This window comes from Symphalangus syndactylus, chromosome 14, assembly GCF_028878055.3.
Source record: "Symphalangus syndactylus isolate Jambi chromosome 14, NHGRI_mSymSyn1-v2.1_pri, whole genome shotgun sequence".
In the NCBI taxonomy this organism is placed as follows: domain Eukaryota; kingdom Metazoa; phylum Chordata; class Mammalia; order Primates; family Hylobatidae; genus Symphalangus; species Symphalangus syndactylus.
Window position 1 is genome coordinate 12,353,326 of NC_072436.2, and position 15,905 is coordinate 12,369,230.

At 56.4% G+C, this 15,905-nt stretch overlaps 1 protein-coding gene across 1 annotated transcript; it reads right to left on the reverse strand.

Moving 5' to 3' along the window:
* Positions 1 to 11,488: 11,488 nt before the first annotated feature.
* Positions 11,489 to 15,604, reverse strand: SOCS3 (suppressor of cytokine signaling 3). The gene is made up of 2 exons (XM_055242540.2): positions 14,452 to 15,604; positions 11,489 to 13,889 (listed from the first exon to the last, which is right to left on the reverse strand). The coding sequence occupies exon 2, from the start codon at positions 13,799 to 13,801 to the stop codon at positions 13,124 to 13,126; it is 678 nt and encodes a 225-aa protein (XP_055098515.1). The 5' UTR covers positions 13,802 to 13,889; positions 14,452 to 15,604; the 3' UTR covers positions 11,489 to 13,123.
* Positions 15,605 to 15,905: the final 301 nt, after the last annotated feature.

The following is a 15,905-nucleotide window of genomic DNA, read 5'->3' on the forward strand; positions in this document are numbered from 1 at the left end:
CCACAGTGCCTAAAGCGGGTTTTATTGAAATCCCCATGTATAGATCAGGAACAAGGCAGGGCGGTTGGGTGCCTGCCCGGCGTCATATGCTAGCAGCAGTGATCTGGAACCCAAGCCCAGCTTTCCCACACGCTGCCCTTACCACTTGTCCTCTCCTGGTGTAGGGCTCCAGTGCCTGTGTCCAGTGCCTTGGTGGGGCTGGGCCAAGAGGCACAGCGAGTCCCCTGGCCACAGGCAGGGGCGTTGGAGCCCTGCTGCCTGGGTTTGGATCCCAGCTCTACTCCTGGTGAGCTGTGTGACCTTGGGCAAGTTACATTACATCCCTGTTTTGCAGTTTCCCCCACTGAGAAAATAGGGACAAGAATAGTACGTAACTCACGGAGTTGCTGGAGACCTCCATGGGTCAGTACGTTTAAGGTGCTTAGAATAGGGCTTGGCACATTGGAAGCACAGCCATAAAAGTGTTGTGAAATAAATAAAACCCGCTGGGCAAGGGAACTCTTTCCTTCATAGCCGGGGCCAAGGAGAGGGCTTCAGGATGGTGACCTGTCTTATTCTTACTCCACAGACATTGAGACATCAAGGCCAATAGCATTCTCACGCAGTTCTCTTCTTTTTCCCATAGAACCCTCAAGACCAGCAAGGGGGACACCTGAGAGCAGAAAGCAGAGTTGCGCCCACATTCTGGGCAGGCTGACTCAGTTGCTAGAATCCTGCCTCTAGGGCCAAGGTCACCGTTTGATCCTGGTCTGGGCCAGCTTTGTCCTACTGGAGGAAAGCTTGGAACCCTGAATCCTACTTGGTCGTCGCCTGCTTGGCTGTTTTGCTCACAGTGGGAACCTGGTCTGGGGTGATTCACTATCACTCATCGCTCCACAGAAAGATGGTGCCCGGTGCACATCCCCAGGATAGTGTTACCCGTCACCTTTATGCATGGCACTCAGAATGCACAGAGCGGTGCGTGCATGCGGCAACGTGTATACACCGTGCGTGTCTGGGAGGTCCTCCAGTCATCTCTGGCCGCGTCCTGCAGAGGGTCCTGCAGCCTCTACCTGGCCTCTGGCTTTCTCTTTCCTTTCTCTCCTTTCCTTTCCTTTCCTTTCCTTTCCTTTCCTTTCCTTTCCTTTCCTTTCCTTTCCTTTCCTTTCCTTTCCCTCCCTCCCTCCCTCCTCCCTTCCTTCCTTCCTTCCTCCTTTCTTTCTCTCTCTTTCTTCCTTCCTTCCTTCCTTCCTCCTTTCTTTCTCTCTTTCTTTTCTTTCCTTTCTTTCTTTCTTTCTTTTTTTTTTTTTTTTTTTTTTTTTTTTTTGAGATGGAGTCTCGCTCTGTCGCCCAGGCTGGAGTGCAGCGGCGCAATCTCGGCTCACTGCAAGCTCCGCCTCCCGGGTTCACGCCATTCTCCTGCCTCAGCCTCTCCGAGTAGCTGGGACTACAGGCGCCCGCCACCACGCCCGGCTAATTTTTTGTATTTTTAGTAGAGACGGGGTTTCACCGTGGTCTCGATCTCCTGATCTTGTGATCCGCCCGCCTCGGCCTCCCAAAGTGCTGGGATTACAAGCGTGAGCCACCGCGCCCGGCCACTTTCTTTCTTTCTTTCTTTCTTTCTTTCTTTCTTTCTTTCTTTCTTTCTTTCTTTCTTTCTTTCTTCTTTCTTTCTTTCTTTTCTTTCTTTCTTTCTTTCCGGAGTCTTGCTCTGTCGCCAGGCTAGAGTGCAGTGGAGTGATCTCAGCTCATTGCAATCTCTGTGACCCAGATTCAAGCGATTCTCCTGCCTCAGTCTCCCAAGTAGCTGGGACTATAGGCATGCACCACCACAAACAGTTAAATTTTTTTGTATTTTTAGTAGAGATGGGGTTTCACCATGTTGGCCAGGCTGGTCTTGAACTCCTGACCTCCCCACCTTGGCCTCCCAAAGTGCTGGGATTACAGAGGTGGCTCTTTTAGTTGACTCCTCTCCAGGTATCTCTCCTTCCAGCCACAGAGCCTGGCCTGATGGTCCCAGGGCACCAGGGCCCCAGGTGAAGGCCTCTCTCCTCCCCCACTCAGGTCTGACCAGCTCTGTTTCCATCCTGGTGTGGGCACGAGGTCTCTTGCTGCAGCTGGGCCAGTTTGCTGACCTTCTCAGCTCCTTCTCTTAGACTGGAGAGGCCTGGAAGGGTGCCCGAGGGAGGGTCTGGGCTGCTCTCCTGGGCTCCTTTCCCCCACTCCAGGGCTCTGGCTGGAGCCTGGTCAGGGTCCTTACTGAGTTCTCAGCCAAGCCCCAGCCCTGTGATGGCCTGAGGGGTCTGGTGGGGAAGCCCCAAAGTGAGGGCTCCATGGCCCTCCACTGTCCCTCCCCCAGCATTGGGCAGTGCCGGCGGTCTCCGAAGTTCTTCTGGGTAGCCTTCCTGCCATATCATCTTGCCTACTTTCACCAGGTGGCCAAGGGACACTAAAAAAGGCAGTGAATAACTAGAGGGCCACTCTTGAAAACCAGCCTGCCTCCCTCCTGGTGCCAGCTCCTCTCCCTCCAGCCTCCTTTTCATAGAATTCTACAACAGGAGGAAACAGAGAGGTCATCTCCTCCACCTTTACCAAGTTTCCAGAAAGGATGGGTTAGAGGGATCTGGCGTTCTCTGAGGCTTCAGGCCAAACCTTGGACATTGGGCTGGCCAGAGATCTTGCTGGGGTCGCTTTGGGAATTGTATATCCATTGGGAGCACTAGCCCTGAACACCTGGGGCTCCCCACCTGCTAGGAGCTGGGAGGACTCTGGTGTTCCCTGCAACCCCCCAGGGTCTGGGTGGATGGAATGGCAGCCCAGGACTGTTCCCCAGGCTGACCTGGACTCTGATGAGAGCCAAGAGTGGACCTAGCTGTCATTTAGATCCCTGGGGGAGCCTTCACAGTAGCTGCCAAGCGGAGGTCCTGGCAGTGGAGAGGGTTCTCACATGTAGGAGAGGCAGTACTTAAGGAAGTAGCAGTGGAAAGGGCACTGGATTTGACGTCAGCTGAGAGGTGGTCCGTTTCTGCTTCTCTCACTGCTTATCTGTGATCTGAGGCAAGCCTAAACTCCTCTACAGCTTAGTTTACTCATCTGGAAAGTGTGGTATATTTTATTTTACCTGCCTTACATCTGAGGCATGGAGGGAGGACAGACTGAGATCACCTATTAAAATGCATTTTGAAAAAACAAAAGTGCTATTTATGCAAACACATGGTACTAAAAATAAAAGATGCCTGTTTGCTTCTGGAAGTAAAAGTTGTGAATGAGGCCGGACGCTGTGGCTCACACCTGTAATCCCAGCACTTTAGGAGGCCAAGGCGGGTGGATCACAAGGTCAAGAGATCAAGACCAACCTGGCCAACATGGTGAAACCCCATCTCTACTAAAAATACCCAAAAAATCAGCTGAGTGTGGTGGTGCATGCCTGTAGTCCCAGCTACTCAGGAGGCTGAGGCAGGAGAATCACTTGAACCCGGGAGGCGGAGGTTGCAGTGAGCCGAGATCGTGCCACTGCACTCCTGCACTCCAGCCTGGTGACAGAGCGAGACTCTCCATCTCAAAAAAAAAAAAAAAAAAAAAAAAAAAAGCTGTGAATTAAGTGGTATTTTAATGATCCAGGAACCCCATTATTTAAAGAACATTTTATCTTTTATACAGTCACAGAGCCAGTGTTTGATGAGTTTCCAGCAAGCATCACCCATTCTGCTAGATTTTGTGAGGAACATAAAAAAGCAGAAGATATAGGGCCTGGTACGGATTTGTCATTCAATTAATAATCACTGGGCAGGGCACGGTGGCTCAGGCCTGTGTTCCCAGCACTTTGGGAGGCTGAGGTGGGTGGATCACCTGAGGCCAGGAGTTCGAGACCAGCCTGGCCAACATGGTCAAACTCCGTCTCTACTAAAAGTACAAAAATTAGCAGGGCCTGGTGGCACATGCCGGTAGTCCCAGCTACTTGGGAGGCTGAGGCAGGTGAATTGCTTGAGCCTGGGAGGCAGAGGTTGCAGTGAGCCGAGATCATGCCACTGCACTCCAGCCTGGGTGACAGAGTGAGACTCTGTCTCAAAAAATATATATATTAATAATCATTGGATGAATAAGAGCGAATTTCTTCCATCTGAGAGTTCACAGTCCAGTTTGGACAGGGACAGTCATGTGACCAGGTGATGAATGAGTGGTACAGCCTATACATATAATATGCATTTGGAGGGAGGAGAGGTCTCCAGGGTGTGGGAGGCTTCAGGGAGGAGGCAGGAAGGGAGAAAGCCTCAGCAGAGAGGGAGAACTAGAAGAGAGAATTGGAGGGGCTGGCTGGGAAGAAGGGCTAACCCCAACATGGGCTCCCAATCTCAAGTGAGCAGGGAAGTGATGAGTATGGTGGGCAGGGGAGAAGATCCCCCTGATGGGAAGAAGTTTGCCTCCTAGCGTGGGGTGGATTGGGGGCAGAGTAAACTTCCCGTTGGGGCTACAGTTGAAGGGTTTTGGAAACCCAGCTTAGTGGAAAATGCCAGGGGGAACCAGTATAGATCCTACGGGGACGGGCTGCCTGTGTGCATGACATCATGAAAGCAATATTTTTAGAAGATGAGTCTGGCATGGATGTGCCCATGGGGACATACCAAACTTCTTGAAGTTCCCCAAAGTTTCCCTTTTCCAGGCTATTTCCCTGTTTCTGAGAATGCCCCGTTCTCCCAAGCCTGTGGAAGGAACACCTGCTGTTTCGCCTTAACTTACGCATCACCTCTTCTGGGAAGCCACTAGAGGTCATTTCCTCCTGGGCACCCCCAACTGTACCCTGTCTACCACTTTATTTTTACACCCATTCCTTTTTAGGATACTTCTTGGTTTTCACATCTGGTTCCCCTTTCAGACTGTGAGTCTCTGGAAGCCTGGAATATTTCCTGATTGTTATTTCTGTCCAGCAACAGGCATGGTGGCCAGAGCCGTGTTTCCACCTATGTTGGTATCACCTGGGGCACCTGGGTCAGGCAAACATCAGGTGCTGCTGATACACCCTAAAGTTTAGGAACACTGCAGCCCCATCCCTCTCATAGGAAACATCTACAAAGAGCATATCATGAAATAAACAGCACCCCCTGGAGTTGTGCAGCACAGAGGCTTCCTGGAAGACCCAGCTCCTCATGATTTAGTTTTTCTTTTTTTTTTTTCACTTTATTTTCTTTCTTTTTCTCCTTCCTTCCCTCTTTCCCTTCCTCCCTCCCTCCCTCCCTCCTTCCTTCCTTCCTTTCTCTGTCTCTCTCTTTCTTTCTTTCTTGGCGTGTCAGTCACTCTGTGACTCAGACTGGAGTGCAGTGGCACCATCTGGGCTCTCTGCAACTTCTGCCTTCTGGGTTCAAGCGATTCTCCTGCCTCAGCCTCCCAAGTAGCTGGGATTACAGGTGCCGCCACCACACCCAGCTAATTTTTGTATTTTTTGTAGAGATGGGGTTTTGCCATGTTGGCCAGGCTGGTCTCAAACTCCTGACCTCGAGTGATCTGCCCACCTCGGCCTCCCAAAGTGCTGGGATTACAGGCATGCGCCACCATGCCCAGCCGGATTTAATTTTTCATGTTTGTACCTTCAACATTCTGTACATTACAGGCGCTAAACAACATTTTCTGTAGGAAAATACTATGATTGGAGATTTGGGGGAGGGGAGGTGAAAGAGAGGAAATATATCTTCTTGTGTAATGTAAATAATGAACTTGCATTCTGGTTTTTTTTTTTTGTTGTTATTTATTTATTTATTTATTTTTTTGAGACAGAGTCTCACTCTGTTGCCCAGGCTGGAGTGCAGTGGCGCGATCTCAGCTCACTGCAAGCTCTGCCTCCCGGGTTCACACCATTCTCCTGCCTCAGCCTCCTGAATAGCTGGGACTACAGGCGCCCGCCACCTCGCCCGGCTAATTTTTGCATTTTTTGCAGAGATGGGGTTTCACCGTGTTAGCCAGGATGGTCTTGATCTCCTGACCTCGTGATCCGCCCGACTCGACCTCCCAGAGTGCTGGGATTACAGGCGTGAGCCACCACGCCTGGGTTTTTTATTTATTTTTATTTTTTTATGTCTGGGTTTGCAGTCTTTTCCTGAGGCTGGGCCTGAATAGTGCTGTGAATACCGGCAGTGATGGTGTTAACTGGAAGAGCCCGCAGTCTTAGCATTCAGAACCCTAATTTCTTTTCTGAAAAAAAGCCTGAAGCCCACAACCCAGCGTTCCAGCCTGCAGCCCAGTCTTCCTTCCAGGCTGCATCCCAGTCTTCCAGCCTGCAGCCCAGCCTTCCAGGCCGCTACTGTTGCTTAAGGCTGTGCTGCAATCAGAGCACTCAGGAGTGGGAAGTCCAGAGTTCTACCCGCTTCTGGGAACAGCCCCCCATCCCCCTCCCGGCACCAGCTTCCACAGGCAAGTCCTCATGACAGTGGGTCAGGCTCGCCCGAGGATTTCACAAACGCCTGGCCTGTTCCCAGCACAGCACAGCTGGGAGGGCTCAGCGCTGGGGGGAAGGAGCATCCTCCTCCTCCTCCTCCCTTGGCCCTGCCGTCCTCCAGCTCAGCGAGAGGGAAGGGCTGCACTTGTCCATGCTTGCCGCCTTACAGGCCTGCGAGCTCGGAACCTTTCCTCCCTGCTGATTTCCCAGCTTTGGCTTAGTCAAGGTACAAAGAGGAAACGCGCTGTCCCACGACAAAAGGAGCATCCAGGCTTGTCTGCCCTGAAGGCAGCTGCGAGCGGTCTCAGAGTCACCTGAGGAGGCGATTATTCAGATTCCAAGGCTGTCTTCAGGCTTCGGATTCAGAAGAGCTGGGTCGCAGTCCCGGAGTCAGCAGTTTCATCCACACCTTGGGGGACTGGCCGTAGGTGGTCCTCTGTGCTTTCAGAGGCCTTGAGGGGCAGAGAGGTGGAGCTCTGGGCAATGAAAAGCGTTTAGCTCATAGAACCCAGGATTCTAAGTTAGGGCCACCAGCTCTTTCTCTAGCTCCATGTCAACGAAGGAGCTGTCCTTGGATTTGGGGCCTCAGTTTCTCCATCTCTGAAATGGGCGTGTTCGGACCTGAGGGTACAGAGACCAACTGTCCTAGTTTGCCAGACTTTCGGAACTAAACTGGGACAAGCTGGCCACCCTACTGAGGGTGGATGCATGCTGTAATGGGAATGTGATTTGAAGATGCGTCTTCGAGGCACAGGCTATATTTATTTAATTTACATATTTACTCGTTATTGTCTGGTTGCTCCCACTTAACCTCTGGAGGGCAGGGCGAGCAGGGCCTTGTCTTGCTGGATATGGAACAGTCCTTGACCGTGGGATGTGTTCCATAGAGATTTGCTCAATGAATGAATGAGTGAATGAATGAGTGACTAGAAGGTGAGAGGGCCGAGGCTCCAAGAACAGGCTCCCTGAGTAGAGCGTGTGTGGGCGGTGGGTTTGCTCCGCTGACCTGAAGGGGGATCTTAGCTCCCCTGGGACAAGAAAACTTGATCCACTCACGGTCGGGAAAGAGTCCAGGCTTTCTGAGCAGCCGCCCCTCGGAGGGGTCAGTGACCCCCGGTGACGAACGCCTGACTCCCCCCTTCCCCCACGCGCCCAAGGCGGCCTGGTCCACCCTGTCTCCTCCCTCTCCCGCCCCCCACCCCAGGGAGGTGCGCCTGGCAGCCTCCCGGCCGAATTTCCTGGCACTGGGCTGAGAATAAACAGCGCTCTCCGCCCGTAATCCCGTTGCCCCGGCGACCGCGCTCCGCGGGCGGGGGCGTGGCGGGGGCGTGGCGGGGCGGGGCTGTACCCGAGGCGCACGCTCTGCAGGGCGCAGCGGCTGCGGCCCCGGCGATGCGGGCCCGGGAGGTGCCACCCCCCGTGCTTGGCGCGGACATTCTTCGCATAGCTCCGCCAGGGCTCCCGCGGTGTCCGGGAAGTGACTCTTCCTGGCAGAGGGCGGCCTCGAGGCGACGCGCCCGCCCGCCAGCCCGGCGGCCGCCAGATCGGGAGGGGAGTGGGGGCGGGGCGCAAGAAGGTGCTCCCGGCACTGGGGCTCCTGTCACCCTCGGCCTCGATCGTCCCGCCTCGCGCTCCTGGGACCGGAGTCCCCTACTCCCATAGACTCTCTACTGCCTCTCCGCCCAACCCCCGCCCGGTACCCCTGCGGTGCCCCCTCCCAAACATCCTTACTCATTCCTAAGACTAGGACACATCGTGCAGGCTGATTTTCCGTCGCTGGCTCCCCTGTCTGAGGCCTCCTTCCCTCCCTCCCCCAGAGCAGGCCTTAGATTTCCCATTCTTGGCTCTAGCCTCAGGAGGCCTGCCCTAAAACAGCACCACCGGAGAGAGGATAGGGCCTCTTGGGGTGGAGTCTTACAGCTCTCTAGAAGCAAGGTAATAGGGCACAGGGCTGGGAGCGGGGATTTCTCCCCTTTCTGTTGGCCGGACACCCTCAGCCTTGTTTTTAACGAGGCCGAGGCACGAGTGCCTGCCCAAGCCAGGAGGAAGCTGCCCACTGCCTGCAGGACACTTGTCAGCACATCTGGGAGCCAGGAACACTCCTTCTCCCCCAGCCAGGCCAGAGGGCCCTCCACTAAGTCCCTTAGAGGAGGGAGTCTTCCCTTCTGAGGATTGAGAAGTGCGGAAAGACTTTTGTTATGGGGTATGGGATGAGGAGAGAAGGGAGCCGGTGCTAGACAGAGTCATCTGGGAGAGAGATTCTTTCCTGGCCTTGCCACCAGCTTGCTGTGTGGGCTTGAGCATGTCGCTTCCCTTCTCTGGGTCTCAGTTTCCTTGTCTGCAAACCCAAAGGGTTGGTCCAGTCTGATCTGAAATGGAAAGATACACCAGGTGCGGTGGCTCACGCATGAAATCCCAGCACTTTAAGAGGACGAGGTGGGCAGATTGCTTGAGCTCGGGAGTTAGAGATCAGCCTGGGCAACATAGCAAGATCCCATCTCTAACAAGTAGTACAAAAATTAGCCAGGTGTGGTGGTGTGTGCCTGTAGTCCCACCTACTCAAGAGGCTGAGGTGGGAGGATCACTTGTCCTCTGGCAGTTGAGGCTGCAATGAGTTGTGATCCTGCCACTGCACTCCAGCCTGGGTGACAGAGCTAGACTCTATCTAAAAAAAAAAAAAGAAGAAGAAGAAGTGGAGAGACAGAGGAAGATTGGGATGGGCAGTGGTCTGGAGGAGGGAAATGAGTCTTCTTGCCTTTGCAACTCCACAAAACCAAGGTTCAACCTCCCTGGGGTGGGCAGGGAGAACGACTTCCTCCCTAGCCAGAGAAGATCAAATTCTTTTGCTAGCATTCTATGAACACTGGACACCCTGGCCAAACAGCTAACTTCTGGGTCAAGGACAGGGACCCAGTGGCTGGGCACAGTGGCTCATGTCTGTAATCCCAGCACTTTGGGAGGCTAAGGCTAGCAGATTGCTTGAGTTCAGGAGTTCGAGACCAGCCTGGGCAACATGGCAAGACCCTGTCTCTACAAAATATACAAAAATAAAAATAAAAATAACTGGCCATGGTGGTGTGTGCCTGTAGTCCCAGCTACTCAGGAGGCTGACACGGGAGGATTACCCAAACCCGGGAGTTCAAAGCCACAGAGAGCTATAATCTCGCCACTGCACTCCAACCTGGGTGACAGAGTGAGACCCTGTCTCAAAAAACAAAAAGTACAGGGACCCCAGGTTCACAGTTCCCTCATGGCTGTTATTCCAATGAAAGGGGAACTCTGTGCAGCTGAAGGCAGTGGTGGCTGACCAGCAGACCCCAGGGCGAGGAAGACCCATCATCCTTCTGGAAGGCACTGGGGAGCCACACCCCACTGGCCCCCTCACTTACACTTGCGCTTTGGGAAAGTGGCCCTAGCGGGGTCTGCGTTCCCAGTCTGGAGTTCCTTCATGATGCCTCTGGTGTGGCCCCCACATGCTCTGTCCCCTCAGCTGCCTCGTGCCTGGCCTGGCCCCTTCTCGTCACTTCAGGTCATTTTTTCCAAAAGTCCCAGGAAATAGGAAAGAAAAACGACTTTGTTTATTTACTCTCTGTTGCCTTTTGGACCCCGATTCCTGGAGCAGTATATTGGGTGCAAGGGGGCCAGGAAGAGGTTCTGGTATTTGTGTCACCTTTGACAGATGAGGGCCCCTGACTTGGGGTTAACACTCATTTCCCAGCTGTCAGGTCATGGGGATCGGAGAAGGAAGCATGAAAGGAGAATACCTCAAAGAAGGTTTTGTTTTTGGTTTTGGTTTTTTAAATTGAGACAGGGTCTCGCTATATTGCCAAGGCTGGTCTTGAACTTCTGGGCTCCAACCCTTAGCCCACCTCGACCTCTCAAAGTGCTGGATTACAGGAGAGAAGATGTTTTTTGCTATTAGAAGAACTCTAGTGCTGAAACCCCAGAGTTGGGGGGAAGGGTACTAATCTCTTGGTTTTAAGGAGGGACTCACTCCGGGGGCAGGTATATGCTGAGTGTATAGAGAGGCAGAGAGGCATGGACTTTGGAAATCAAATGCTCCTGGGTTCCAATCCTGTTTTCCCCATATTCCCAAGTGGTGTGCCCTTGGCCAGGTTGCTTAACCTCCCTGAACCAGAGTTGCTGCCCCTACTTAGTTGACAAATATTTACTGAGCACCAATCTAGGCACCAGAAGTGATCAGTCCAAGTCCTGGCTCACATGGGGCACATGGCCATGTCTGAGAACATGGGGATGAGAATGCCTGCCTTGTGGGAGCAGGTGGGATGCTTAATCCAGGTAACCTCTAAGTGCCCCTTAGTGTTTGAGAGTGACTAAAAATAGATGGGCTGAGGGGAGGATCCCTTGAGCCCAGGAGTTGGAGACCAGCCTGGGCAACATAGCAAACCCTGTTCCAAAAAAATATAGAGATGAATAGATGGGTGCTTTTTGGGAGGAGGGTGATCCTGTCTGCTGCTCAGATTGGGGCCCCTAGGAATGGGGAAGGGAAGCAGGCATGGGGAGCAGTGGCCAGGAAGCCCCTGAATGCCTGGGGTCCTGTGGTGGTGGTGGGGGGTGGGGTTCCACCTGCATGCAAGATTTGCTTCAGGACCACCCCTCCCCCCACTTCCAGTGAACCTGGCTAGACTGAGGTCATAGGTCACCACCAGGACCCCATGTCTGGGCTTTCTCGGAACGACTCCCTGCCAAGGAACCAGAGCGCCTCTAATAGCCTGGTGCCTCTAAAAGCTTTGACCACAGCTCAGCTTGCTCCCTGCAAGCCCTTTGAAGCGCTTCCTTCGAACTTGCTTTGCATATTCTGGTCAGATCTGAATCAGACTTGCAGGAATTACCCCTCTCGGTAAGTCTAGGTGGCTGCCTTAGCTTGTCAGTGACACACGGGGCAGGCGTGCTGACGTAAGGCTGAGACGTATTCGATTCCAGCAAGGGGGCAGAGCCACCACCCTCTGCAGCTCTCTTCCTCCTCTCCGATGCAGAGTGTGGGTGTGGGTGAAAAAGAAAGCAATGCACGGGGTGGCAGGGGGCGGGGGCCACGGGGGTGGAGAAAAGGCTCAAGTCATGTTTTTCATTAAAAAATAGTGCTCTTTATTATAAATTACTGAAATGTTTCTTTTCTGAATATAAATATAAATATGTGCAAAGTTTGACTTGGATTGGGATTTTGTTGAGTTCTTCAAGCATCTCCTAATAGCCTCAAGGGCCTGAGTAGGGGGGAGGAGAGAGGACTGGAGGTGGAATCTTTATAAAAGACAGAGTGATTGAGGCAGATTGTAAACATTATTAAAAAACAAGAAACGAACAAAAAAATAGAGAAAAAAACCACCCCAACACACAACTGCCCTGTCCAGCCCAATACCTGACACAGAATACTTTGTGTTTGTTTAGTTGCCCCCCCCACAAACAAAAACAAAAACAAAAACAAAAAACTGTTCCAGGTAATTCCATCGCTGCTACATTCCTGTAAGTTGTCACAGATCAGTGCTATGGCAGAGCGGGAGCACCCGGGGTGGCAGCAGTCCAGCCTCTCCAATGACCTCCAGCCTCCCCCACCCAGGCAGGAGGGAGGGCTGTGCAGGGCTAGGGGCAGTGGGACCTGGTGGCTCTGCTCTGACCACGAGGCGCCTGACTGGCCAATACTTACTGGGCTAACATTCCCAGTGCTCAGCTGGGAGGCCTGGGTTTCCGCCCCCTCCCCACTTCCCTGGCTGTGGGCTGGCTGGGTGCCCTCCAGTGAGTCCCTCAGCCTCTCCACGCATCCAGGCTGAGTATGTGGCTTTCCTATGCTGGGTCCCTCTCCATGGGACAGGGAGCATTTAAGGCGAATCTCTTAGCCAGACATAGTCAGGAGGCACAGAGTAGAATCCCCTGTCTTCTCTACCAGGAGCCTGAGGTGAAAGATGTCCCGTCTCCTCCATCCTCCCGCTCCATCCACCCAGGTACAGGAAGGTATAGTATGAGTAGAAAAGGAGACCAGCTGACCAGCCCATCCATCCCCTCCAAATGTTGCTTCCCCCTTAAAACGGAGGAAGGGCCCTGGGCTCTCAGGCACCAGGTAGACTTTGGAACCTGTGTTTTCGGTGACTGTCCCAGAGGAGAGGATGTGGGGCACCAGGATGGTTCCCTTCAGGTCACCCCAAGCCCTTCTCCCCGGAGCCAGGGAGAGGAACATGCCACCAGGATCCTCGCCTGGGGTGGGCGGGGGGTGTGGCCATTTCCTTAGCCAGCCCGCAGCCCTGGGGCCCTCAGGACCTCTCTCTCTTCCACCTCTCCCAGGCTCCACAACCAGCTCAGGTTTAAACCAAATCAAAGAGCAAACAAGTTCCGTTGGAAAGTTTGAAGATTCCCTGGCAGTTCTCATTAGTTCAGCATTCCCGAAGTGTCCCCTGTTTGGTGGCAGAGGGGAAGCTGAGGAATTGGAGGAGAATCCACTTGTGGTTGCTATCGTCCCACCAGGCCAGCTGGCTCCTCCGGAGAAGCTGGAGACTCAGGTGGTACTCCCCCCTTCCCTCCAACACATTCCAGGTCCGCCTGCCACATTCTGCAGGGGGAGGGCAGAGGGAGGGGCCTGTCTGCCCTCTTTCCCCCCAGAGCTACAGGACTCTCTCCTGGTTGGCTTCTTGTGCTTGTGCCATGTGCCGCGGAGGAGAGGGGACGCAGGCCCCTCCCCCGACCCATGCCCTTTGCGCCCTTTACCCCTTAAAGCGGGGCATCGTACTGGTCCAGGAACTCCCGAATGGGCCCCGGCAGCTGGGTGACTTTCTCATAGGAGTCCAGGTGGCCGTTGACGGTCTTCCGACAGAGATGCTGAAGAGTGGCCACGTTGGAGGAGAGGGGCCGGCTCAACACCAGGGGGATCTTCTCGCCCCCGGAGTAGATGTAATAGGCTCTTCTGGGGGGACTCCCAGGGAGTGGCTGGGCAGACGGCTGCTCGGGCACCTCGGAGGAGGGTTCAGTAGGTGGCGAGGGGAAGGAGGGGGCTCCAGGGGGCGGCATGTAGTGGTGCACCAGCTTGAGCACGCAGTCGAAGCGGGGCACGGGCTGCGTGCTCCGGGGATCGCTCTGCAGAGAGAAGCTGCCCCCCTCACACTGGATTCGCAGGTTCTTGGTCCCAGACTGGGTCTTGACGCTGAGCGTGAAGAAGTGGCGCTGGTCCGAGCTGTCGCGGATCAGAAAGGTGCCGGCGGGCTCGGCGCTGAGCAGCAGGTTCGCCTCGCCGCCGGTCACTGCGCTCCAGTAGAAGCCGCTCTCCTGCAGCTTGCGCACTGCGTTCACCACCAGCTGGTACTCGCTCTTGGAGCTGAAGGTCTTGAGGCGCAGGCTGGTGTCCAGGGGGCGGCTCATCCCGGCGGCGGGAAACTTGCTGTGGGTGACCATGGCGCACGGAGCCAGCGTGGATCTGCGCGGCGGCGGCTGCAGCTGCTTGGCGGCCTCCGCACAGCGGCCGCTACCGCATCCCGGGGGGCTGCGGAGAGGAAGGCGCGAGCGCGTGAGTGCCCGGAACCCTCCAGCGCGCCCGGCCCGCCCCGGCTCCCCTGCCTCCGCCGAGCGACTGGGGCACCCACTGCCCCGGGGGCCCTCTCCTGGGCCCGCGCTCCGATCCAGGCGCCTCACGGAGCCCGCACGGCTCCCGCCCCTGCCGGCAGGGTGGCCCCGGGCAGCCCCTTCCCCGGCGCGCACTGCAAGGGCGCAGCGTGGGAAACTCGCGCGCGGAAGTTAGGTCTCCAGGAGTGTGGCCGGGTGGGGAGCAGAAGGGCCCCCGGGACTGCCTGGGCGCCGCTCAGTCCAGTGGCCCCGGGCGGTGTGGACGGAGGGAGAAACCCGAGGTACTGGGGTAGGGAGGGGACAGGAGAAGCCCGAAGGCCCCAGCCGGAGTATTCCGGGAACCTGGAATCTCCGGCTTCCATCCGCTCTGCCCCTACCTCGTCACCTCCCTGCCGGGAATGACCCGGGAAGGGGAGGGGAAACCGGGAAAAGCTCCCGGGACTGAGCGAGACCCGTCCCCACGCAGCGCTCCTCCTTCCTACCTGGTCCCGAATCGAAGTCTCCGTCCTTGGGGCTGAGCCCCCTCGGGTCCCCAAGGCGACGCGGCGGCGAGACGGCCAGCGGTGGCCCGCGCTGCGCCCAGATGTTGGCGGCCGTGAAGTCCACAAAGGAGCCTTCGCGCGCGCGTCCCTCGAGCTTCCCCTGGGCGCCCGCCCTGCCCCCTGCGCACCCCCGGACCAACCGGGAGGGGACCAGGCGAGGGACCGCGGCAAGGGGCCGCGGAGGGAGCTGGGCCGGGCGGGCGGCGGGCGGCTGGCTGCGTGCGGGGCCGAAGCGGCGGCAGCGGCGCGGGGAGTCCAAGTCGGAGCCGCCGCGGAGGCCGCGCTCGCGGGTATATAGGCGGCCGCCGCGCCCCGCCCCCCGATTCCTGGAACTGCGCGGCCGGCCTTCTTGTAATGTTTAGTCACTACTCGCAGCAGAGAAAGGCTGAGCGCGGAGGGTGAGGGAGGGGCCGCGGGCGCCGAGGGCGGGCCGCGAGCAGGGGCAGGGACCGGGAGGGACGCGCGCGGAGACAAAGCACGACGAGAGGCGGCCGAGGCGGCCGGTGGGCGCGACGCCAGCCCCGGCGGCGCGTTCCTGGCAGCGGCCCCTCCCCGCCGCGCGCTCCGCCCCCAACTTCTCATTCACACTTTCCCCCCACCCCCCTCCCTTCTAAGAAGGCCAATTTCTGGCAGAGGCGGGGGCGCCGCTTCGGGAGCGCGGGCAGTTCTAGGAGGCCGACCTGGAGAGCCTCCCGGTTCCCCTTCCCCTTTTCTCGGACCCCGCGGGGACACCCCCTCGCCGCCACCCGGGCCTCCCCGAGGGCCCAATTGCGGGTCCAGGCGGCCCGGGCCAGCCAAAAGGGAAGTGGGGCTACCCCACAGCCAGGCCGCGGGGCTGGGGTCAGACCCGGGAGCCGGAGGTTGGAGACGTGCGACAGTCACCTGCGGGCAGATCCCAGAGAGAAGACCCAGGGCTGCAGGGGACGCCCCTGCGTGGCAGCTACCCAGCCTTGGCCCACTGCCAGGTTCTTTGCCAACCCTGACGCGAATGTGGAGACCCCCCTCCCCTCCCCTATGAAAACGCTTTCATGCACTGGGGTCTGCAAACCTGGTTGGTCCGGTGTGAGTTGGGCCAGGTGCTCTCGGGCGGGCTGGAGAGCTCGAGGTGGGACGATGGCCCCAACCTACGGCCCGTGTCCGCCAGAGGGCGCCCTGGGGTCTCCTAGGGGAGTGCAGTTTGGTGCTGCGCGCCCCAGGCCTTGGAATAGGCACGCCAGGGGGTCTGCGGGAATGGCTGTCTCCGGAGCTGGAAAGGTGGCCGAGAAGGGGGAATTCACACCCCAGGCTGGAGTCAGACCTGGGAATAAAATTCTAGCAGGAGAGAATTTCCGGAAAGCAGTTTTCAGGGGTTCAGGCTACTGCCAGATGGCCCACACCCCCTGGGATGTGATCCC

What these genes read in the sequence shown, in the direction of transcription:
- SOCS3 (XM_055242540.2), bottom strand. Translation starts at nt 13,801, where the DNA reads ATGGTCACCCACAGCAAGTTTCCCGCCGCCGGGATGAGCCGCCCCCTG.